The 27,144-nt window shown below is 35.4% G+C and overlaps 1 protein-coding gene across 5 annotated transcripts in view; it reads left to right on the forward strand.

Moving 5' to 3' along the window:
• The window catches only part of Pura (Puratrophin-1-like), a 254,730-nt gene that overhangs the window by 130,070 nt on the left and 97,516 nt on the right, over window positions 1-27,144 (forward strand). For all 5 annotated transcript variants that reach the window (XM_017633296.1, XM_017633311.1, XM_017633318.1 and 2 more), the window contains 2 exons: window positions 1,558-2,478; window positions 25,250-25,336. In XM_017633296.1, the coding sequence (XP_017488785.1) occupies window positions 1,558-2,478; window positions 25,250-25,336 (1,008 nt within the window). The remainder of the gene's footprint in view (window positions 1-1,557; window positions 2,479-25,249; window positions 25,337-27,144) is intronic.

Raw genomic sequence — 27,144 nt, forward strand, 5'->3', positions numbered from 1 at the left:
GAACACTCGACCAATGCGTTTAGCGCTGAGCGTTGGCCATAGTTTCCTGGCAGTTCCACAGGTGATTTCGTCGTGCCATCTTCTGTTCGCTACATTAGTGAACCTCCCGGAGATAAGTAGCTTGTAAGGGTATTCCTATTTCATCGTGTATGTCCTCAATAGGGAGTTTGGTGCCAAGTCGCGACAGTTCATCGGCCTTGCAGTTCCCTTCAATGTCGCAGTGTCCCGGAACCCATAGCACCTTTGGGCGAAATGACTGAGCCATCTCGTTAAGAGATGTGCGGCATTTCATGGCTACCATGCAGGTTGTCGACTTCTTCGTAAGGGACAGCCACCTGGCTGTCAGTGAAGATGTAGATATCAGCTTGGGATATCATATCACACTTAACCAGTTTTGTGGCTCAGTCGATTGCTATCAGTTTCGCCTGAAAGATGCTACAGTGGTCTGGAAGATGAAGCTAAGGGAGATTTTCAGGTGTTCGGAGTATACACCCCCACCAACTCTCCCCTCGAGCTTTAAGCCATCTGTGCATACATGGATGGACTCGCCTCTCTTTAGAGCGTCTCGTTTCCACTCTTCCCTTAAGGGTAGGATGGTCGTAAACGCTGTAGTGGGATCAGAGTTCGGAAGGGTGTAGTCCACCGATCCGGGAAGCTCCGAAAACTCCGTTAATATTCTACCATGACCATAAAAATGTTTGACCACTTATTTAGGCTATTCATACTTAAGAAAGTAGGGCATACAGTGCCTTGTATGGTGTTGTTCTCATTGCGCCAGTTATGAGTGTGGACGCGAGCCTTTGGACCTTATCCATCTTTTTAAAGTTTACCCCTTTCCCAAGGGTGTCCCATCATACCACTATGCCGTGATGGAGAATTGTCCTAACTACCGCTGTGTATAGCCAGTGTATTATTTTGGGCTCCATCCACAATCTTTTTCCTATTGACCTGCTGCAAGAATATAGTGCTACTGTTGCTTTGCGTACTCTATCTGCAAAATTCGGCCCCAGTTTAGTTTCTTATCAAGTATGAGACTTAGATATTTGGTCCCTTCCTTTACTTCAAAGGTTTTTTCCCTTAGAGTTATAGCGTCGAGGTCGGGCGTGGTACATCTCGTACAGATTTACTATTTAATACTGCATATCTCTAGAGGCGTTCATGGTAGAGTACTGAGACTTGGTATTGGGATATATCAAATCAATTCCAAACTCATGGAAGAAAATTAGGGTTATAAGAAAAAGGGGCGTGGCACTTGCCGTACAAATTTAGTTTTTCTTTCCACATATCCCTGGAAGTGTTTGTGGAAGGATACTGGAACTTGGTATGTTGTAATGTATATAAAATTTGTCCATTGCTCCTCATTCCAAGTGCCAGGCAATGAATCTCTGATCGAACTCCATTTTCCATTTGGGTATCATTTTTATAACAGTTTCCATATGGAAAATGGACTAGTCTGCTAATAGCTTATTTTTATGTATGTTTGCACATCTTGTAAATAATATTGCGTAACCTAAATCACTTCTGATATAATTTTTCTTCTTCTTCCCTCACCTCCAGCTAATAAAACGGAAACACCACAACTGTTTGCAGTTTGGCGTAGTGCCCCAAGCGACATAGTACAACTACAACAAAAACAGCAACCGCTACATGCAAGTGCAACAGGAACTTTAACTGCCACGGAAACTGCAGACGCATCAAAAATACACAGTTATTGCATTGACTTTAGCGCAACACCAGCGCCAACAGCAACAACCCCACCAACACATCTGAGCGCATTAACACTCGAAATGTTGACGAGTGACGAATTACCGCAATTGCTGCAACAATTGCTTGTGGGCGTTGAGCATAGCATCGAGCGGGTCTCGTTGAATGAGCTGCAAATGACCGCCACGACGACGACGACGACGACGACGGCAACAACAGCAATGCCGCTGGCGGCTGATGTGGCCAACAATAATAATAATGGCAACAAAATCAATATCAACAGCATGTTAGTGCGCTGCAACAACAGCAGCAACAGCAACAACAACAACAACAACACGATTACAAACTCACCAAAATGCGCACTACGGCGCAGCGAATTGATTACCAAAAACAAAGTGCTTAACAATAAATTCATGTTGCGACGCCTAACAAATCGCCAGGATAGCATGAATTCCACATCGTCCGGACAGAGTTGTGGCAGTAGCGGAAGCACCTCCAGCGATGAGCTATTGCGTTGCAACACCAACAGCAGCAGCACCATCACCACCACCAACCATAACAGCAATCACCTAAGCGCGGGCGGTTCGGGCAATGGGATGTTGGTGAGTGGCAATAATGGCTGCTCCTCGTTGGAACCATTGAAAATGTCTGCGGGCTCAACAAATTCGGCAAGCACTTCACCAGCATTGCCGCTCTTCTGTTTGGGTAATTCATTTCCGCACATCGATAGCGATGAGGAGAATGCGGATGAGAAGCGCAGCGCGAACGGAGAGGGTGAGTAGTAACTGCATATGCGTAAAAAACGAAGCAAATTTACTTAGATATATTTAAGAAATACAATACGAGATACGAGGTTCCTTACCAAATAGAAGCCTCTTACACCGTGTGACAGTCAATTATATGGCGTAAGGATTTTTTAAAGGACTTTGAAATTTAGAAAATATGCTTAATTAAAAAAATTATTTAAAAAATGCAGTGCTATGTAGAAAAGCAGTATGAGTGTCACATTAAAGAGAAAATTCTGTAGATGTAAAACTGGTAAGATTTTATGCTTGAACATCCTTGAGATTTTGCAATATTTATTTTGGAACAACGCTCTTTATAAATTTCATTTGTTTCGCATATAGATTCCAAAATCTCGATGAACTTATAATTTAAAGTTGAATTCAACTGCTTAAGCAGGTGGCTTCCCTCTTCAGAAAATATGATATATTTTAAGCTATCTATATGCCAAAATTTCTTACAAGCGGATACCAACAAACACACACACACATCACTCGCAAGCTTTTGCATTTATAATATTTATAAGTAGCATTTTATTTGACTTTGTTAATGAAATTCCTAAGCCGGAAGCAACCCTCGTCAAAAGCGATTTCTAAAAAAATATAGCTTTCGTAAAACCTCACTCATTTGATAACCACTTTAAAATTCTGTCTTTAGTTTGTCAATTAAGTTGATTTCGAAATATTAAACAGGTGGCAGCTCCCTTTAAAAATAATATTGAATTAAAGCTTTCTTAAATATATTTCGTTTAAGTTGTAAATCTTAATACATTTTGAACTCCAAATTAGGTGGCAACCCTCTAAAATATATTTCCTAAATAGAGCTCTCTTAAATCCCTCTCGTTTGTTGCCTATGGAAATATTTAGTCAATTAATTTGATTCTCGCTTTCTATACAGGTGGCAACCCCCTCAGAAACTAACTTCGAAATCTAGCAGTTTTAAACTTCACTCGTTTGACTGTTATTTCAAAATATGTCTTTAATCTTGTTAATTAAACTGATTTTGAATTTCTAAACAGGTGGCAATCTTCTTCAAAGACATTGGGGAAATAAAGCTTACCTTAATCTCTTTCGGTTGACGTCCATATAATAATATTTCGTTAAACTTGTTAAACAAATTGACTTTTAATTTCCAACTGAACTCTCTTCAAAAATTATTTCGAAATAAGGTTTCCTTAAACGTCTCTTGATTTCATTTCCATATAAGATATTTCATTTGACTTGTTAATGATATTGACACTGAACTTTAAAACAGGTTGCAACTTTCTTAAAAACCATTTTCGAAATAAAGATTTCTTAAAACTGTCTCATTTGATACCCTATAAACTTATTTCATTTGGCTGGGTTTTTTTTTACTTTTTGAACAGGTGGCAACGCCCTTAACAATTATTTCGAAGTAGATCGTTTTAGAACTCCTTTTTTTGACATCCACGTTGTCGTAATATTTCACTTAACCTATAAACTTGATTTTAACTTTTGGAAAGGGTGGCAAGTCTCTTTAAAATTTGGAGAACGAAGGTAGTTGCTTACGCTAATGACTTGGCTATCTTTTCTCGCGCCAAAACTAGTGATCTAATGGAATTGGCCATTGGCAGTGTTTCCAACTGGGAAAAACGAAAACGGGTTAGGAGTTAACCCTTCTAAAATCGAACTTATCTTGTTGGCGACGAAGACAGAAATTGAAGAGATCCCCACCAAAGCTAGACGGAAATAGCCTGAACCTTTCCTCTGAGTCGAAGCCCTTAGATGTTATCCTTGGCGCCAACTTACATATAGGAAAGGGAAAAGAAGTGTACTATACCTTCAAAAGGGATTTGGGCAAAAACTGGCGCTGGTCACCGCATATCATTCACGGTATGTACACCACAGTCCGGACAGCCACTGGATGCCTTCTGATGTCGCCACAACACCATCTATACGATGAGGCCTAGACGCTCCCCGTCAAGGAACACAACATTCTCTGTAAACAGTTCTTAGTAGGATGCTACAGACGCGTTCACCCGAACAGACACCTGCTTGCAGCAGAGCCCTCGCCAAGGCACGTCAGGAGGCATCTACACAAACTGACGGACGAAGTCCAGAGGTTCATAAAACACCCTCTGCACTCGAAAGCATACCGATAAGCCATAAACACCATTTATAGGAAGCCGATCTCAACTTACACCGATCCTATACCTATTAATGCCGTTTTGGGAACCAAACCACCTAACATGGACGAGACAGCGCTTCGTTTGCCTCGGGACACTCGCACCGCAATATCCAAACTTCACTCTGGCTAATGTAGCAGGCTAAACTCGTACCTGCGCAGATTAGATACACCTTTGTCCTTATGAAAAAACCCAATCGAAGTTGCACGCTTCCTGGGTCTCCTGTTAGGAGTTTGACGACAACGGTTGAGGGACAAGCCGATATAGTCACATCACATATTCGTAGTAGGCGTAGCCGCAAAATAAAGTTTGGAAGCATACCAATTATGGGCATGAAGGTAATTAACAGCAGATGACGGCAAGACTGACTTAGACGTCGTAAGATGCTCATAATTTTTCCAACTAGGGAAGATTGGGTGCGGCCAGTAAATGACTTTATTTCCGCCTACATCGATGGCTCAAAGATGGAAGAAGGTGTTGGCTCGGGTCTCTACTCCAAGGCCTTTCATATAAAGCCAACATATCGCCTGGCGGAGATCTTAGGAATACAGAAGGCGGCTTGTCTCATACTAGATAGTAAGTTTCTGTCAACTAATGTCACTCTTTCGTGTACAGGCAGGAGGCAAAAAAAAATTGAGTTCCAAGGTAGTAAAATCGAAAGTGGTTCGAAAATATCGGGTATCGCTGGCATCACTAAGTCATTTCAAAGCCTTCCTCTGCTGGCTGCCTGGACAAAGCAATATCAAAGGAAATGAAATTGCTAATGAGATAGCTAAAAACGGCTGGGAAATCCAGGTTAGCGAAGCAAGAAACTCCCTACTACCACCGATTTCTTTCTACTAAGGCGTATCGAAGAATACACCACAGGCGTAACTAATGACCTATGGATCAATAGGGACGACTGTGATAGCTCAGGAACCTCAAAAAGATTTGCACTGAAGAATTATTGACGCTGACAAAATCTTCGTTAAGGGCTCTTGTTGGTATCAGCACAGCACACTGGGCATACTGACATTGAATTTAATAAATTGGGTTAGAAGGATGTGCCTCCTCCTCCTCCTGGCACTCATAGAGAACATTGACAGTGGGCAAGTCTGTCTCCGAGTGAAATTACTAGTTATTCGTAGGCCCCTTCCTAACCTAACATATTTATAAAAAAAAATTTTAACTAACAAAATGTGATTTCACTCAATTTCTTATGCAAAAAAAATGTCTAATAAAGCAAAAAAGCAAAGTACTCTTATATCCAGCAAAGACTAAAAGTTTAAACATATTTACTGTTATTTAATATTTCCTGACCTTACTGCATTTGTTTTTTTTTTTTAATTTTAAAACAAACCAAAAAAGTGACACTTCAACAAAACTTTTCAACTTTTCCTTTCATTTCCACTGCCAAATGGCAAATAACTACGAGTACGTATGCAAAACGAATCATTGAAAAATTACCAAAGCAATCAATCAATCATGCTTTGTTTTATGGCTAACAAATAAATGCTTCACCTTGCTCTTGTCGCCGAGATGCAATGGCAATGGATAAAGCGGCTGGCGTGCTGTTGCTGCTGCTCGCTCACCTGTTGAGCGCGCAAACAAAGGCAATGAGTGCAACGCCTTCTATGCAGAGATGCATAGCAAATGAAAAGGAAGGGCGTCTACTGCCGACAGCATTAAGACAGGTACGCAGGCTATAGCAAAGTGTGCAGAAAGAAAAAAAATCGCATTATAGACAGCAAGGCAAATGGAGAGAGAGAGATGCAAAGTTCAATATAGCTATATGTATGTTTGGTTACTCAGGTAGATGAACCAGCCGGCTTGCAGAAAAAAAAGCTGTTAAAGGAAACCAAAAACCCCAAAAAAAATAGAATCATTTAAAATATAATTTTAAAAGCGCAAGCAAATGGTTTTTGCTTTTCCATTTCGCAATTTAAGCTTTTTATTGCCATTGCAAGAGATTTGTTGCCCGCACGAAATTTAAAACAATCGCAAATACTACTTATTTAGGTACATACTACACCCTTAACTCCTTGACACTCCACAATTTGCCTGCGCGCCATAATTTATGTCTACCCATTTGCTTGTTTTCCTTTTTAGTGGCTTTCAAATGCAAGCGCACAAACATATACATATGTATGTATGTATATTTATTGTACTAGAAAAATGTTTGCAATTGAATTTATGTTTTAACAAAGCATAATTTATTAAAAGCTCCACTCAAAAGTCACTCATACGCCAGCGCGTACCTACATTTTTATGCTACAAGCGTACGTTGGTGGAGAGGGCATCACTGCGCTTGGTGATTACGTCGTACGACATTCAAATTATATAATGTGCAGCGACAATGACATTTTGAAACGTATGTACTTATGTAAGGCTTGTGACTCTGTTATTGGGTAAAAAATGGGGAAAATGGCAACCCAAAAAAAAGCCGCTGCAAGTCAAGAAAACTTCATGTTCCGCTGTTAGTTTGTTTGTTTGTGTGTTTGCTGCCTTCAAAAGAGACATTCACCGCCACAAATATTAGTGAAATTAAACGACGACAAATGAATAAATTGCTACAGCAATGACAAGCAACAACGCAAAGCAACATTGAAAATAAAGCAAGCTGGCATTGTAGTGCCCAAAAGCAACAGCAGCACCAACAACATCAAAAATTCAGTACCAGCAAAGCAAGCACATCAACAAAAAGTGGCAATAATAAAAATGTCAAAAATTTTTACCAGAGAGTAACAAGAGCAAACAAATGTTGTACATACTTAGAAAAGCGGAAATGAAGTCAATTGGTCATTGAACGATTTGTGGGATTGTTTGCATTAGGGTGGCGCTTATTCTTCAGAGGGGAATACTTTCGTTACAGGTGTCACGGAATAAATGGTCAAAAAACCTTTAAAAAAAATTTTTCTAAAAAAAAAATTAAATTCATTTTTATTTATTTATTTATTTTTTTTATGAAAGTTTGAAGTGGCTAGTGCTTACGTCGACTTTTGAGTTTTTTTTTTAGCTGACGGTGTTATGAGCAGGGACCGAAAATAACAATTATTTTTTTTTCGATGTTATAAAAGTCCGGCGCAAAATATTGTCGTAGAAGAAAGTTATCAATGTTCTTTTGTCAAATTTTTCTTTTGTCCATTTAATAATAGACCACCCTATCCTCATGTCAAACTTTTTACAAAAATTATAAAAACTCATAAACCATTACACCCAAAATTTTTAAACTTTGTACTACATATTTTTAGAAACATTTTAGGTGTGCAGTTTTATAACCTATTAACTTTCAGTAGGTTAAAGTGCAAATTTAATGACACTAGGGAATCGCGTTGATTTTTAATATTTTTATTTTTATTTTATTTTTTTGACGGTGGCAGGCAATTTCATCCATATAAAAGTAATTGTCGAGCATACTTTATGTAGAAGAAAATGCTCAATGTATACTTTGTACAATTACTTCAATAGTGTCATAGTCCAAAAAATACAAATATTGAGTCAATTACGCAGAAATTACCGCTACCTCTTCTTCTATGTTGCGTAAAAATTTCATAGAAATATCAATTACCAGTAGCTTACCAAAACAAAATATGTATTTATTTTTACTATGGGAGTATATGTGAATTTAAAACTTAAAAGCCGCTTTTCTGGAGTTTTGGTTTTGAGTTATGACACTATTGATGCAAACGAACGATAACAAACATAATTTTTTTTTTGCATTCTTTTAAAAACTTCGATATTGTTTTCGTCATTATAATCAGCAACAACAACGCTAATAATCAGGCTTCCTTCATTTGCCTTTCATACTCATACTCACACTCAAACTTATACTCATATTCATACTCATATTCATATCCATACTCATATTCATATTTAGACTCAAATTTATATTCGAATTTTTTATTCAAAACTAGATATATGTATTTATATTTCTAATAGTTTTCATATTCATAATCATACTCCTCATATTTGCATTCATATTCATACTTATCTTAGTCAGCCTCATTGTATTGTTCAAGTTTCTATGTCTTTTATGCATTCATATTCACACTCGTAGTCATAGCTATTTATAAAGAGCTATATAACTATAAATAAAGAGGTATACAGACCTATATATTTTCATATTTTTATTCATATTCATACTCATCCCTTATATTTATATTTATGATCATATTCATACTCATCTTCCTGTTCATAATTCAAATTATTTTGATATTCATATTCATACTCAAACTCGTATTCATAGGCACGACCATGTTTAGTTAATATTTGTCTTCATATTGGTACTCATACTACCACTCATACGCATACTTATACTCAATCTCATAATCATCTTCATAGTCGCATGCATATACTCATATTCATGCTCATATTCATACCCATTTCATATTCTTATTCATATTATTACATACCTACATTTTTTCATGGCTATGTATATTCCTCATCTTCATTATCCCTACTACTACTCAACAAACTCACTTCCGCTATACATATGTACATATATATGTATACATACATGCATACGACTATCTGTTTCCATTCCGCGACCTCTGCACTTCCTAGGCTATAAGGCATTCGAATAGCTTAAATATCGAAATTTGTGCACAGCAACAGCTAAAAAATGCACGTCCCTTAACAAAGTGAACAATTAATCGCAGCACATCGTTAACGCTCAGTCAAGAGAAGTCGTCAAAATAGTAAAATGCAAATCACGGTAAAGACACTACATCAAAATCAACGAAAAAAAAAATGCTATGAGAATCACTCAATAACACGCTCCTTGCAAAAGTGCAGCAAACACACGCACCTACGATTTCGTCATTACTAAGTGAAAGGGAAACCGTTTCTCGTTTAAGCATCAGATAATAAAAATATTGAAGAAACCCCAACAGAAATTAAGAAAAGTTAAAACCAAGCTATAGCAACAAAATAGTAAATAAGCGTAAAAACGAGTAAACAAATAATTAAAAAGAAAACATGAATAAAGCTTTCTTCATTCATAGTTTCCATTTCCGCAGCAGCTAACATCCGCTTCTCACTTAGCGCAACGTGCAGCTTCAACGCCTACCACGAAGAGCAGCGCTTCTTTCTCTCCTTTGCCGCCGCCGCCACGTGTTTTACTTGCCTAAATTATCTGGCGCTTACAATAATTGTTATCATAATTTTTTAATCCTTTTTAATACATTTTTTTATTTTTTTTTTTCAACGCCCATTTTTTGCTTACGTATTTGTTTTCATATTGCAACAACAAATACATAAATCGCCTCAGCGCATATTGCATAGTCATTTCGTGAACGTATCGGTCGACGCGCATCTCGCGATTGCAACGCCATCAACAATACCGCCATCGCCATCGCCACCGCCACAACCCCCACCACGGGCAACAAACATCAGCGTAATGACTTCACCATACCTCCCTTTACCACCTTACCGCTACTCAAAGACACATACATATGTATTTAGTTGTACCTTACGTATCCGCCGCTATCTGCTAAGCCTTGTGCACATCGCTTACATATCGATTTAATATTGCCCGAAACGCTGCGTTTGTTGTGTGGCCGGCACGAAAAGCTCATAAAACTGCTGCAGAGCATCAAATCAGCGCATTAATTTTATTAACAGTCAATAAATCTGTGCAACACTGCCACAATGCAGCGGTAAATAAATATAACAACAAAAAAAAAAGAAGAAAATAATAACAACAAAACCAATAATAGCAGCAGTAACAGTAAATGCAGTTGCAGTAAAAGCGAACGAAAAAGCAACTGCGATTGCAAAGGCATATACCCACAATAATTTAGCGAAAAAAAAACACAACTACGATTGGCAATTTTTTTGTGGAATAGTATCGATGACTTTTTGTTGCAGCGCAATGCAGTGGCAATTGTTGTTAGTTGTATGGTTACCAATTGCTTCATATTGTGGATCATAAATTATAAAGAGTTTTCTAATTTCCAGTGGCAAATTTTTACCCTTTTATCCTTGACTTAGGTTATACGCACGTTTGCTGTGTAAAAATCTATTCTTTGACATGCAATGAAGGACGGACATTTTCGGCTGCGGCTAATAATGCTTGTAATTCTTTCCATTTTTTCACTTTATTACATTGGTTCCCAAATTAATAGGCAGGCACTGCACATTAGGAGATTGCAGAGGCCTCTTTGGCAGAGGCCAATCAATCAATCAATCAAGACTGTTCGGGCTTTCGAGAAAATGGTCCATCGAAAAATCTGCAATGCGTTCTGCAATGTGCAGGAAATGTATGCGATCATCTTGGAGGGTGACCCTGGACACTCTACGGTCGTACACAGATGGCTCTAAGACCACTGAGTGTATTGAAGCAGGCGTTTATGGCCCTAGACTGAAACTATCAGTGCCAACCTTCCAAGCAGATGTTTACGCCATTAGTCTATGCGCAAAGATTTACCTTCATAGAAATTATCGAAGGTAGAAGATAATCTTACGGAGTTATGGTCAGTTGGCACTTATGGCTCTCGCATGCTTCAAGGTGAAATCCTCATTTGGTCCTGGGGTAAACTGAGCGCTTCCTTGCCGTGGGTTCCAGTATGATAAAGGAAATGCTCAGACAATCTATCTCGCTTTTTTGACTCCGCCAAAGAGACACCATTGCACCTTCTCTTGGAGAACGAGGCCGTTTCACGCAGAAGTTAGAGACGTGTCGCAAAGGCGTCAAGGGCCAGATGCCTCTATGGACTCAAAAAACTAAAAACACTTTTTTCTTCATTTACTACCCAAAATCGATACTACTTAAGTCGAGGATATCACATATAAATTTTGGCTCCGATTGGAGTCGGTTTAGACGTCTCCAATCGGGATCGAAATTTATATGTGATATCTTCGACTATAGTAGCATCGACGTAGGGGTTGACGCTTAGGAAATCTAATGTAAAAATATGCTGCCTACATTTAAGGACCACCCTAATGTACATACATAGGTAGTGATTACTATGCTGCAACAGCACTGACATGTCCATAGAATTTTTTTTTAACTCAAAAAATTAACAATAATAAAAGTTTTCGGTATATTATTTATTGTCAAAAATATTAGCAAAATTCGTTAAAGTCTCATAAAATTTTTATCTTTTCCTTTAGAAGCATTCTGAGTACGCAGTTTTGTAGCAAAGTAAATTTTAGTATAACAAAAAGCTAACTTAAAGGAGCTAGGACTTACCGTTACTTTTTGGCTATTTTATTTTTGTGGAAGGTTCTTCATACAAAAAAAATTGTCAAGTATACTTTGTATGGAAGAAAATGCGCTAACAAAAAAATGCCAAAAATCAACGGTAGGTCCTAGGTACTTTAAACTTGTACTTTGTTATACTAAAATTTCATGGGCTATAAAACTGCATACTGCAAAATGGGATTAAAAACTCTTGATGAACATTTATTAGAAATCGTTTTTATAAATGGTGCATGGTGCGCCATCCTGCTGAAGCCTAAGATCGTCCAAGTTTGTGTCCTCAATTTCCGGTCACAACAAATCGTTTATCAGACTCTGGAATTTAATTCCGGAAGAAATTGTTTCGAAGACTGATGCTATCAAATTCCTCTAGATCTTTGCCATGCAAAATATTGCGTAATTCATTTCAGAAAAAGCGTAGCATGTAAAGTAGTCTACAATTCATGTATGTACATATGTATGTATGTAATCCAAAAATAACTAAAATAAAATCGCTCCACATGACAACTCTACTCACTCGCCGTCTAAACGCGCCTGTGTAAATATGACTGAAATGATTAAATGCAAACAATTCAGTTGCCACGGTTAGTTTGGGTTGTTTAACAAATTTCTAGCGCTGATATCGCTGATGTTATTTTAAACATTACAATAAAGCGAGCAGCAGCAGCACGTTGCAGCGTTGCGGCAGTTATTTTGACTTTGTTATGCACTTAATGCCCGTGGAGGGTGGCGTTTGCTTGGTGTTTGCATTTTATTTTTTTTTTTGTTCTTCTTTTACGGCGCATATTTATTTTGGCACAATGCGGCAACGTTGTATTTACAATTATCAATATTATTATTATCATTTTGCAAACACTATTATTATTATTGTTATTGCTGTTATGAGCGTAACTTCTCGTTGTTGTGATATTCGTATCGATTGTTGGCTTTTGCCGTGAATGCCGCACAAACCGCAATGGCACAAAGGTGATGGGGTGTGAGTGGCTGTGTGTGTCTGTGCCTGAGTGGAAATTTGTTTTTGCTTTAATTTTTTTTCTCTCTTACAAACTTGTAACTTATTTGATGTTTTGTACACAAACGCAAGACAGCTTTTAACAACTTTAATTTTCCAATATTCATTAAATGCCCAAAGCGAGCAAATTAATTCGTTGCGCTTAGTTATATATAAGTATGTATGCATGGAAGCAAATCTTTTGCAAAAATACGCTTACACACATATGTACATATGTATATGCATACATTTATCTATGGGCTGTAAGACATATGTACATCCATAGACTTACATATATATATTTTCCTTTTGAATTTGTGATTTAACTGTATTTGTTGCACTTGTTGCTGCCGCCGCACAGTGGTGACAAACTGCAATTTACTGTTCAAAAATAGTTCAGAACCATAATTTTTCAACAGATTTGATGCTAGGCATTTTATTCCAAATGCATAAAAAGTGCTCATAATGTCAGCAACAAAATTATTTAAACATTGCACTAAAATTGTATGCGCTATAAAACTGCATATATAAAATTTTTCTAAAAATTTCGAAATATAAATTTGAAATTTTTGTGAAATTTTTTTTTTATAAATTCAAACAATTACACTAAAAATGAATTCGCTATAAAACTGCAAATCTAAAATTTTTCTAAAAATTTCGAAATATATGTAAATTAGAAATTTTTGTGAAAAATTTTTTGTAAATTCAAACAATTGCTTTTATATTTTTTTCGCCTTGGTTGAAGCCTAGAACTATTTTAAAGTAGTTTTTATTGTGTATCGTTTATGTGCACTAAAAAGTTGTATATAAAAAAAAAAATTTAAAAATTGGGCTATTACCAGTTTTCATTAAAAATGTATTTAAAACAAAAAATCTGAAATCGGTTGAAAAATGCTGGCTTTGGACCAAACCATATTGAACATATGAAAAAGCAGAATATTTGTTGAGACTTAAGGGACCAGAAGCAACATCAAAATACACGTAAATTTTGATTTTGCTCAAATGCTACCGCCTGTTTCATATGTCTTTCTCCGGATTATTTTGGACTAGTGCACTGCAGTTTGGCACCACTGCTATGAAATTTATAGTTTATAGCACAGAATCGTATACTTTTGTATGGTGTCCACGTATGTATATATGTATGTACATATATTTAATATCTTACGCTTTAGACACGCGCCACTTTAAGTCAATTTAGTTAAAAAAAAAATAAAATTTTACTTTTTATTTGCGATAAGTGGCAAGGCGTTGCTACTGCGCCCGATAGAATCGGCAAACAGGCTAACGTAATTTATTATATGTACATACATGTGGCTTATACTTTTAATATTTGTTTTACGAAAGTAAGTATGTGCTTAAGCAAATAATATTTAGACATGTTTTTGCTATTAATTTGCCAGATTGCATGTAGTGTCGTGCACGATTTCAGGCAGGTGCAAGATTTTTAATTCACATCGATTATAAAATAGTTTTCTTAGCTCGACGGTAAAGATTAAAAGGCTTTAAATTACCGGATTGTCCCTGTAGCGGCTGTATATTTATTTATACATTAACATGTGTATATATGTATGAATATGGGTCAATCCTTCTCACATCGACCAAAGGTTGGAATCGACCATTTTTGATTTGGTTGAATTTGGTTCGAACTTTTCTTTTTTCATATAATCCAGTCCTGCCAATGAAAAAATTAAAAAAATTTCATTATGAATTCCACAATTTCCGACATTTTGCAAGTTTATATTTTGAGTAATTTAAAAAAATTTAAGAATTTCAAAATTAAAAAATCGTACAAGCAAAAACGTATACAAAAATACTACCTCAATTTTTCCATACACTATTTTATTTTCATTTAGAATTTGCAAAAAAAAAATTTGAAGGTTAAAAACTGATATCTTAAAGAAAACTCTTGAAAATTTCAGTATCTATAAAATCAATTTAAAAATAAGAAAAATAAATAAAAATTTCGAAATTACATAAATCATAAAAGCAAAAACATAAAAAATTTTGGCCAATTTCTTCTGTACAATTTTTATTTTATTTTTAAAGGTTAAAAACTGATATCTTAAAAAAACTGTTGAAAATTTCAGTATCTATAAAATCAATTTAAAAATAAGAAAAAAAATAATTCGAAATTAAATAAACCATGAAAGCAAAAACATAAAAAATGTTGGCTAATTTTTTCTATACAATACCTCCTATCTTATAAAATACTGAAATTTTCAAGAACGTTTTTTTATGACACCTATTTTTGGAATTTTTAAAAAACCAAATTTGCGAACTCCAAATAAAGTTATGCTAAAACTTTTTTATTTAATTTAAATTTATTTTTAACTTGGAATTTGCAAAAAAATTTAATTCAAAAACTGATCACTTAAAAAAACTGAAAAATTCGGTATCTTTGAGGATCAGTCGGAGGTATTGTAAAAAAAAAAAATAGCCAAAAATTTATATAAATTTTTGCTTTTACGATTTCTTAAATTGTTCTCTTAGTTTTTGATTTTTTCAATATATATATTCTTCATATAGTCCCAAATATCACCATCAAAATGAAACCACAACCGTTTTTGTAACTACAATAATTTTTTAGATATATGTAGGTAAATTTTAAAAATATAATTTCCAAAATTTTCAACTTTACAAAAAATATTATTTCCTTTTGCAGAACTTCGTTATATGATAAGCGAAAGGTTCTTAACAAAATTCATCGAAATCGAAAATGATCGATTTCAACCACTGGTCGGTTTGCCATGTATTGACCCATGTGTATAAAAAGCTAATATCCAAGAGCTTAGCGCATATTTACAGAGTTCCGGGGCGAGAAGCTGCACCACTTTGTTCTGCCCTTAAGGAACGATCTATACTATATATCTCTGCCGGGCATCGCAGTTTAAATTATGCAATACAGATAAATTCCTTTCGAGAATACTCCCCATGATTTTTGATCTGATAAAAATACCATTAACCATTTTTGTGATTCAACTCCAAATCTACGCAAGGTCCTAGAAGGAATAGCTGGCATACCCATTTTCTTTCTGTTAGTACTCGATGCCTTTTTCAGGTGAATCCTAGTAGACCTTGTAATGGATTTTTTTGCTGAGTTTCACCAAAGAAGTATTTACCCAGAATTTTGAGCCACTTTCTCCGCAGCTCTTGGCGCTCGAAAAATAAGTATTGAATGGATTGTAACTCTTTCTCATCTCTACACCTTCTTTAGATATCATTATGTCGGGCTTCGAACCTAGCAGCCATATAATCAAAAGCCCTGTTACTCCCGAGAGACAGTGCTAAATAACTAAATATATGCTATAGAAAGATTGTAAGGATCTTGATCGCACATTTGCTGACCACAACAATGGCAAGTTTTGTCGTCATTTCAATTTCTCATAGTTATCTCAGCCTGGAATACACAGCAGTAATCTGCAGTATCTGAAAGAAGACGAGTGTCCAATGTCTTTAAAAATCGGGTTGTGGTCAAAGTGATCTTCGGTGATTTGATAATTACAGCTCCCATACTTTAGAGTCGGCTCTGTCTGTAGTGGTCCCTGCCACTTATTCGCGTCCTGCTAATAGACCTAAGCCTCGGCGCGCACTTGGCTGCAGCGCTTACCACTTACTTGTCTATGGATGTCTTTCTTTATGGAAGGATAAGTTGAGTTATCTTTTTCAGTAGCTCTTCATCGGCTGCAAATCTAGGCTACCAGACTACTTAAGTGTTCTTTAGGCTGCTTTATAGAAGCAGTTAATATGTTTCTCAAATGCGCGAAGTTGATAAGGGTTGCCAAGGGAGGAATCAAGGCTTTGGGCCCACTATTTCCGCCAGGTCACTGTCCAAAATTACTATACGCCGTTGGGTAAGTCACCTCAACACTTTCTGCTTAGCTATACATTCTTCGAGAATCTGAAGTTCAGTCATCTTGGCTCACTCATTTGATATAACCCCGACGCCAACAAGCGCTTCGTTGGTTGGAGACGGAAACTGCAAGGGAAAGTGATCTAAGCCAAAAATATAAGAACGCCAATATTCTTGTTAAACGTTTTGTAAAGAGCCATTTGAGAAGAGCTTGCTTGGAATCTTTAGGTGTTTCTTAAACAAACCAAATTTGGTTTCCGGTATGACCAAAAATTTTTTTAGTCATGAGCTTTAGATTCTGATATCAGCAATCTGCTTCGTAAGTTTGATCTGCGGTCTGCAATGTCTTGAGATCTATAGGACTCTAGGCCGCGATATTGAAGATGATTTAGGGATCCTAATTTTTTTTCAACTGACACGCATATCACCGGCGCTGAGCTAACCTGAAATGGCTGCGCACTGGATATTTCAAAGCCTAGTGAAGTGCCCGCCTCTCGGAGCTACTTCAAGTGGCCGTTCTCTCAGCAATATCTTCAGAGGTGTGTGGGGCCTTCTTGCTGGGCCTAACGGAATTCAGCTATCATTAAATTGAACAGAAAGGATTATTTATTATTTTATAAACCAAACCATGGTCGCTGGTTACAAAATTTGGTCTCGGGGAAGATTGTTTCATAAATATACGTTCTAAGCAGCAGAGTAAACGCTAGAGCATCTGCTTTCATCTGTTCTGTACTGTTGAGATTTCTTGCTATTTTTTAACTGCCTAAAAAATTTTAAGATGGAAATATATAAACAAAATTTTTGGCAAAAGTGGTTTAGCCATATAAACTCAGCCTTGTGCCACTCAGAAATCGAATATTGCCGTCGTAAAACTGGCAGAAATCACAAATGCCAACACGAATTTAATAGCAAAAAAAAAAACAACAAAAATTCTTGAGAAAAACCGATGTGGCGATTTACGACGGAAACCGCTACGCCTGCAACTATTGAAATCACCACTAAATCCGCCCACACGCTAGATTAATTTCGCTTTTTAAAATACACACACACTCAGGAACGCGCGCGCGCGCGGACACATAAATTCACAAAAATTCATAACACTACTACATACAAACATTAAAAGTGGTTTACAATTACTAAACTATGCCATAACTTAAATAGTAAAAAGTGTATTGAATATCATAAAAAAAAGTAGTATTTATCTGCGCGAAACGACCGCAAAACCACTAAACGGGCGAACGATGCCTATTGTGCGACAGCTAACTGCATATGCAAATGACATGCCACAAACAGTGGCTATTGCACTTGCGCGCACCAGTACAAGGCAAGCTGGCTGGCTTGCCAGATTGGGTGGTGTGTGCGATGAGTGCCGTAAATTGCGGCGTACAGAGGGAACGATGTGGTGGCACACACACTTGCTGATCGCATTGCCGACAATCGAACGAACGAAATATCGTAAATATCGATGGGCAAATGTGTTGTAGCTGGCAAACCACGGTGGTATAGGTGGATAGGTGGAGGCGTTGGTAAAATCACGATACGATAAATGTAGCAATTTGTCAAAAAATGTTCAAAACGAAATACATATGTGCAATTTCTTTTTCATTTATTGAAAGATGATGAAACTTCAGAGTACATATATTCTCTGTCACTGTCCGCCTTTGGCCATACAAAGATTGGCCCGTTTTAAAGCTTCAATGATCGAACCTTTTATTATAAAGAATTCGCCTATCAAGTTTATTTTGGGATTCCTTACGGAATCTGAAGGTTTCTTGGCTACACTGGGCTAGGGACTCTCACTTTAAGAGACACAAAAGATCTTTCTATTTGTGTCCCTATCTTTGTATTTATCTTTAACTTTATCTTTATTCTGATCTTTTTCGTTATCTTTATCTATATCTTTATCTATCTTTATATTTAACTTTATCTTTATCTGTTTCTTTATATTTATTATTGTCTTTATTTTTATCATAATCTTTATTTTCATCTTCATCACTAAATTTATCTTTATCGCTATCTTTGTCCTTATCTATATCTTTATCCTTATCCTAGTCTTTATCTTTATCTCTTTACATTTATCTTCGTCTTTTCCTCCATCTTCATATTCTTCTTTACGTTCATTCTCGTGCCTCATCTTCACCTTAACCACAATCTTAATCTTTGCGCATTAAATTAAACTAGTGTACGCCCAGCGTTTGAAATTCGACCACTCAAATTAAGGGTAGTTGAGGCGGATTGAGCTAAGTTGAGTTTAGTTAAGGTGAAGTGAATTAAATTGAAGTGAGTTCAGGTGAGATGAGTTTAGATAAGTTGAGGTGGGCTAAAATGAGTTGTGCTGAGATGAGATAACATTAGATGGGGTAAGTTTAGATGAGTTGAAGTGAGCTGAGGTGAATTGAGTTGAGATAAAATGAGATGAGTTTGGAGAGATCAGTTGAGGAGGAATGAGTGGACTGGACGTGACGCTAGTTGAGGTGAGATGAGGCGGAGATGAGGTGATTTGAATTAAGCTGTGGTGAGTTGAACAACGTACCATAACCCATAGCACAATGTGGCATAGCATAGCATAACATAACATATCATAACATATCTGATTCTTAAGTTTAATCTTTTTATCAATCTCTGGCATTTTATCTATCTTGTTTTCTATATTTATTTTTATCTTTGCGTTTTTCTTTTCACTTTATCTTTTTCATTACATTTCTTCTGACATTTATATTCATTCTTTTCCGCTTGTGAAACGTCGTTATATTTAGTATTTAAATTAAATTTATCTTTCGCTGTGTCTTTATCTTTAAGTTTTTTTTTATATTTGCACTTATCCCGTTTGTCTCCTGCATACTCAACTTTACCTTCTTCCTTGTATGAATCTTATTCCTAAGCCGCTGCTGAGCCCGTTTCTTTAATTCATTGTCAATATTTTAAAAAAGCTCCGGCCTTAGCCAATTCACCCGCTCTCTCGTTACCATCTTCGTTCTTCTGGCTCAGAACTCACCTTGAGAGTGAAATATACCTGACTGAATTACCAACCGCATAGCAAAATCTTGCTTTTTTAAACTATATTATACTGGGTTGCGGTAAATACTCTAATGCTATTCGCTAGCCTCACATATACCCAGAACAAAGTGATGCCAAGCTTTCCTATCTCTACACCGCAGCCCATCTCAGGTCTCTTCTTCATTTCCTTATGGTACAAAGGACTTCGTTTTACACAGCTGCCAATCTCTGTGTTTTACTGTGTAAATCTCTAATATCAATAAATTACCATGGTTAAGAATAATTCGGCTTGATACAATTTAAAATTAAATGCTAACTTATCTGTAAATTTCTCAGTTTATGCCGCGTAAATGCTTTATGTTTATTTTTTCCAAATTTTTTTTTATTTTTTCAAGCAAAATTATTGCATATCACAACTCGGTGCACGTTTACTCGTTTTCGTTTTTTTTTTTTGACGCATTGCATTTTGTACGTGCGGCGAATTTCCCTCACTCATTGGTAAAAAAAATTTAAATCTTATTATTGTTATTGTTCAATTGGATGTAAATACTGACAATATGCGCATTATTGTTTTTATTATTGGCAATTTTACGGTAGATAAATGGCTGCAATTTGATTGTATGCTTTGCATAATAATTTCTGAATTACCAAACCAATTTTTTCATTTGAATACGTACTGTGTTTCTGTTTCTGTTTCGCTTTTCTTTTTGTTTTTCTTTTTTTTTGTGATCACATATTTGGCTCGCGGCATGTGTAGGTGTCAAGGTGCATTAATTCATTTAACACATTCGAGATGTATGTAGATCTGCATTCACACACACACATGCACACACACACACAAACACACATATATATATGTGTATATATACACAATTGTTGCTAACTGCATTACTTTGTCTGTGGAAAATCGCCGCAGCAGCACCACCTGCAACGACAATGTGGCGACACGGCGACATGCAACAAATGTGCGCTGCCACAAGGCAAGACAGTTAGTTGATGTTGAGTGTTGCATGCCGCGGTGTGGCATGTGTGAATTTTCAAAGTTAATTTCAGTGGGCAGACTAAAAAATGTCAAACTGGTTGAAATTATTTAACAAAAAAAACTAAAATACTTGCATTTTTCAAACGCACAACGATAGCTACATACGTACAAACTCGCAAGCATCTACGTACATACGAGTATTTGTTCGACTGTTGCGGGAGTTGCAAAGCATATGGATTTGTGTGCAAATGTTTGCTTCTGTGGTATTTAGAGCAAATATTTATGTACCTCTTACATATAAAAGTAATAAAAGTGTTTGGCTGCAGATTGAGGAACATACATACGTACATACGTACATACATACATACATGCATGCAAATATGCATATACACACATACACAATTACGAGCATATCACAGTGCACGCTTTTCATTCATCGTGGCACTGCAATCGATCGTTTCCGATAGCTGCCGCTAAACAAGCTGTAGTAATTAAAAAAATGTGAGCGTGTAGCCCACGCAGTTTTGCGGTGCGCGCACCTGCAACAATGCTCTGGTTAAGTAAAAACATTTTTTTAAGCTTTTTTTAGTTTTTTTAGTGTTTTTTTATGCATATATGCCACTAAGTGTTCTTGTTTTTGTTTTTTTTTTGGCAGTGCTGTTGATTTGCAATTTAATCCCCCGTTGAGTAAATAGCCGCCGTGCGGTGGTAAGTCGTCGGCCGTCCAAGAGCTGGCAGCAATTGCAAGCTCCCACAATTGAATGCGATTGTGAGCGCGTAAGCAATTCATTTGAGTTTTTAGTACGCATTGTTTTTGTTGCATTGATTGCTGCACCGCCATATGCGGGTCACTCGACACACTTCCCCATCAATGCCAAATGATTTTCAGTGCAGGCGCGAAACGCTATTTGCCAAATGTCCATTCACATGTGAGCTGGAATCGTATATACATATACATATATGTACATATGTATTTAAACAGAAAAGAGTAAAAGTATTTGGCCAGCAAATAAATAGTCACTTGATATATGCCGATAAGAGATATTGCACTTGAATCGATTAAATGATGGAAGCGTTAAGACTTGACTAATTGAAGAATGTTTTTGTATAAATAGATAAATGTAGAAAAATAAAATTTAGTAAAATTTTTGTGAATTTTTATTACGAAATTTTGATAAAAAATTAGTTATGTTAAAAAATTAAAAGTAAGAAAAAAATATATAAAATAAGATAAAAACCTACTAAAATATATCTGAAAGTTTGTGAGTGATTTCACGCTAACGCGACTTAATGGATTTTGCTGAAAAGTGGCGCACAGAGAGCCGATGATTTGGATTTAATTTATAGGATGATTTTTAAAAGCGTTGCCACCTGCTGTAAAAAGTAAAGTTCATTTTAGATTAAAAGTCCAACCAAATTTTTACTATATGGTTGCAAAACGAAAGTAATTTAAAAAAGTTTTATTTCGAAAATATTTTTAATTGTCACCTGTTTGAATAGACAAAACAATTTTATAAAAAATTAAATAAATAATTAAAATATGGGTACCAAACAACAGAGGTTAAGTATAAATTATTTGAAAAATATTTTAAAGAGGATACGTGGCAACCCCCAAAAGTCAAATTAAATTTCTTAATAAGTTAACTAAAGTACTATAATATCGATGTCAAAAGACATAGGTGGATTTAAAATTAGTTATTTTTTGTAGAGGAATGCCACCTTTTTAAAACATGTATAAATTAATTTTGGTCAATATGTTGAATAAAATATTACAATATGCATGTCAATCCAAAGGGGTAAAGCATAATGAAGCTTTATTTCGAATATATTTTTAAAGGGAGTGGCCACCCATTTAAAAGACAATTTAAATTTAATCAATAGGTTGAATGAAATGCATCAAACAATCGGGATGTCAATTCAAAGGAAATTTAAAAAGTTCTCCTTGGAAATTATTTAGAAAAGAGATCGCCAAAATTATTTTTAAAAGAGGTCGAAAAAAAATTTAAATAAAATAAAAAAATTTAGACATTTTATAATAAGATGCAAAAATTCTAGTTCACTTTTGATTCTTATTATTTCGGTCAGAAAAACTAACTAAAGTATCCAAGCAAAAGAGGTTTGAGAACCCATTGTTTTAAAAATGTTTCAAAGAGGGTTCCCACCTTTTTAATAGTCAAATTCACCTATTAGCGAGTTAAATAAAGTATTGCAATGTAGGGAGGAACTTTTTAACTTTTTTTCTTTTTTTTTAAATTTAACTAAATTTCGTTAAAAGTTGAATAAAATATCCCAGCACGGTTGTGAATCCAAAGAGTAATAAGTATACTATATAAGAAAGATTTATTTCGCAAATAGTTTTAAAGGGGTTGCCAGCCATTTAAAAAAGAATTTTGATGTAATCAATAAATCAAATTAAATATAATAATATGGATGTCAGATGAAAGAAATTTAAGAAAGCTTCACTTCGAAAAACTCTTTAAAGGCGCTTGCCTTTGTACAAAAATTAATAAAAAAAAGTTAAAAACTCTGAGACACGCTGTGTCCATTTTACAACAGAAAACAATAATATGAGTCCGCGTTTGATTTGTATTGTTTTGAGCAGAAAAACAGACTAAAAATTTCCGAGTAGGCTCAATAATGCAAAAAAAAATTCTTGAAAATTCATAAATAATTCATAAAAACCGCCAAAAAAACTCAGAACGGTTCTACAAAAGCCGAAGCGCAGAAAAGGATCGATAAAAAGTCTAAAAGTTTGATAAGTTTTAAATTTTTTTTCCAAATGTATAAACATCTGTAGTTGTGTTCTTAGCTAAGGGTCTCGTAAAATTAAAATGTAAGGTAACGATATACTTACATACATATGTATGTATGTATGTCTGCTGTGTAACTCAATCCTGTTCTATACAAAATTGCGACAAAAATAAAAAATATTCAGAACACACGAAATACGCGATTTGAATTTTTCTTTTTTACGTCAGTATATTTTTTAAAAGGACTTTGAAATTTCAAGGATATTAAATAAAAAAACTTTAAATTCTGTACAATGTAGAATAATGATATGAGAACCATATGAAAGAGAACACTTTGAAATTTCCAAGTATATAATATATTCAAAAACTTATTTTAAAAATTTTGCGCAATGCAGAATAAAAATTTGGAAACCATTTGGAAGAGAAAATTCTGTACAATTAAAAAATTATTATTTTTTGGTCCACAAGGATTAACAGGCATTGAAAATGTCCTTCTAAAACTTTATCCTTTTAAATTTCCAATAGTTCTTTTCGAGAAACAGTTTTAAGTTTTTCTCTCTCAGGTCAGCATATTTTATAAAAGGACCATAAAATTTCAAGGATATTAAAATCAAACAATTATTTTGAAAATTCTGTGCAATGTAGAATAACAATATGGGAGCCATATGAAAGAGAAAATTCTGTAGAATTAAAAAAATATTATTTTTTGGTTCACAAGGATGAACGAGCGTTGAAAGTGTCCTTCAAACACTTTATCCTTGAATATCCTTGAAAACTTCCGTTAGTTATTTTTGAAAAAAAAAAGTTTTTCATTTTTTTCTTTGAAGTTAGCATATTTCTTAGAAGGACTGTAATTTCAGGGATATTGTGAATTCAAAAAATTATTTAAGAAATTCTGTGCAATGTAGAGGAACCACATGAAAATTCTGTAGAACTAAAAGAAAATATTATTTTTTGGTTCATAAGGACGAATAAGTTTTAAAAATGCCCATTTCATAAATGTTTTTGTACCTAAACTATTAAAATTAGGAGTATGTAGTAGTGAAGGACATTTTCAATGAAAATTCGGCCTTCTACACCAAAAAAAAATATTTATTTTTTTTATTATAGAGAATTTTCACTTTTGATACCCATCTTGTTGCAATGTAGAATGCACTAAATTACAAAAAAAAAAACATTGAATTAATCATATCCTTGAAATTTCAAAGTCCATTTAAAAAATCCGGAAGTCGGGGAGAAGAACTAAAATCACAGTTTGACTATATTTGGCCCAGGTCTATTGATTTTTCTTGTGTAAAATGGACTATCGAGAGGTGTAATCACAACCAAAAAGTTTCTTATTTTCCTGCAAAGCATGTATGTATGTATGTACGTACCTAAGTATTTTCCAAAAATATTAGCAAGCTATGAGCTAACACACTTTGTGCATTAAATATTTGGTCATACCAATAGCAATATGTATAAATAAGTGGTATGCAATTTAAAACAACGCGTGTGTGGGCTGAGTAACAGCAATTAAATAGAACACGGCAAACAAGAGAATAAATACGTACATACAAACATACATTTGCTACATAGTATTTTAGCATGAGTATGTATGAAAATATATTCGGAAACCAGCAATTTAAAAAACCATAGTTGTATGTACTTAACTTTGAAACGCCAACCACTGACCACTGACCGATTTATACCTTTCAAATTGCCACTCACTACAAGCAGTCAAAAATTTTTCAAATCCAAGCGACTACCAAAAAAAAAACATATTAATAGCACCAGCAATGCAATTTCGAATTCTAATAATGAATAAGTATGTATCTATATCAGAAAGCAATAACGACCAATCAAATTATCTTATCTTTATTACAGATCAATTCGAATGCGAAATTGTGCCACCTGCTTCGATCGGCGAAATCCCTGAGAAGCTCTTAACCACATCGGGTATTTATCTGCCAGGTAAGTTTGATTGCCAAAAAAAAAAAAACGAAAAAAACACAACATCCGCTCTAATAAATTAATATATTTAGTTATGTGTATATGCAGGGCCGGATTAACATTGGTGGGGCCGCATGGGCCGGAGGAAATGTGCGGGTGGGGCTCTATAACGATTACCTACAGATTAAATTTAGCGTGGAATAAGTCACCACGTACGAAATTTTTCCCTAGCGGAACGTTGTTTCGTCGTTATTTTTGAGCCGATAGGTAGCTTGCTCTGACTCGAAAAGATTCAAATGTTTTAGCTGTTTCTCTGTATATCTCGAAGGCTAGAGATTTTCTACTCGAATTAAAGCCAGAAGACAATGCACCATGCTGTTTCGAGCGGCCTCATTTTCTTTACAATATTAAACTATTCATCGCCATTTCGCATTGCTATCAACGCTTCTGTATCGAGGAGAAATCCAACTCTCAACCCTTTTATAGCATCAACGCATCGTGTCGCGACGTGACCAGCGGGTAACATATACATTTTTGAGGCTGTAGCTGTTTCCAAAGCTGACAATTTAGTGCTCAAAATGTCATATTGTATTCCCGAAAACGTGAAAAATAAAAAGCTCCTCTAAAAAAATCGAAGAAATCGATCGCCGCTGCTTTGCGATCAAATTTGATATATGTACACTAGGGTGGTCCAAAAGAAGTAAAGTGGGAAAAATATACCCCTATTTTTTATTTTGAAATCAAAAAATATTTAGAGATGGTTCAAAACGCTCAAAGTTTTCCATGTAGTTCATATGCGGAAAAAACAACTTTTCGTGCAAATGGTATAGAATTCTTGAAAATATATTTCGATCGGAAAACTCTGGTTGGTTCTCTTCAGGAGACTTCCAATAACAATACCCAACTGCTAATTTACGAATTATTTTGTAAGAGCAACTATGCGTCTAATCGAAATTTCACTTAATACACTTTTGAGGCAACATTTTTCGTAGAAAACGATGACATTTTTTTTTAATTTTTAGATTTCATACCTTTTTGGTGGCATACCTAAAATTCCGAGGCTGGAGCAAAAATATAATTGCTTGAATCGAGCCTCAAAAATTCAAACCTGGTCACACTGATCGCATGTTTCCGTGTTCCATGAAGTGTCCAGCTAAAAATGGATGACAATGAGCTAGTAGTTACTCTTAGTTCAAGTTTTCGAAATAAATTTCCATCACTCGATGATTCAAAAATTGCATCGGAATCTCGGGAAGCCACGCCATGTTCCGCTAGAAATTTTACGGTGTTGACAACTCACTTTAACGCCGCACGCCGCATCTCAAGTTACTGCATTGCTTGGTCTACATAAGCTAAGTTCTGAACCTCCGAGTTGCACATTGTACTAGAATTCAATCGGTGCCATTCTTTGACTTGTCGGGGAACTACTTAGTTCAACATCGATTGGAAATTTCTGTGCGATGAGCAAGTTAAATAAAAGCTTATGAAAAGCAATAATCAAAATATGTAAAACTATAGATGAGCTGCTTTTTGTAAAGTTTTTCTTGACTTTTTGTAACGCCAGAAAAACTTAAGAATGTGAGCATGCAAAAAATACTCTTTAATATTTTACCAAAAATTTTGATGACAAAATTTTTTGTGCCATACAAAAATTTTCTAATAACTAATTTTATCGTGATCGCGGCCCCGTCGGCCCCTGCTTTAATCCGGCCCTATGTGTATGTACGTATGTATTTCCATCGCCCGCTTTGATTGCCCACCATTGGCGCGACTTAATCGTTTTTGCATATTTCTCATTAACACCACGCTTTTATTTATGGCGATTTAAA

The sequence above is a fragment of the Rhagoletis zephyria genome, unplaced genomic scaffold (genome assembly GCF_001687245.7).
Source record: "Rhagoletis zephyria isolate East Lansing unplaced genomic scaffold, Rhagoletis_zephyria_1.1 Rzeph_scaffold_00104, whole genome shotgun sequence".
NCBI classification, from domain to species: Eukaryota; Metazoa; Arthropoda; class Insecta; order Diptera; family Tephritidae; genus Rhagoletis; species Rhagoletis zephyria.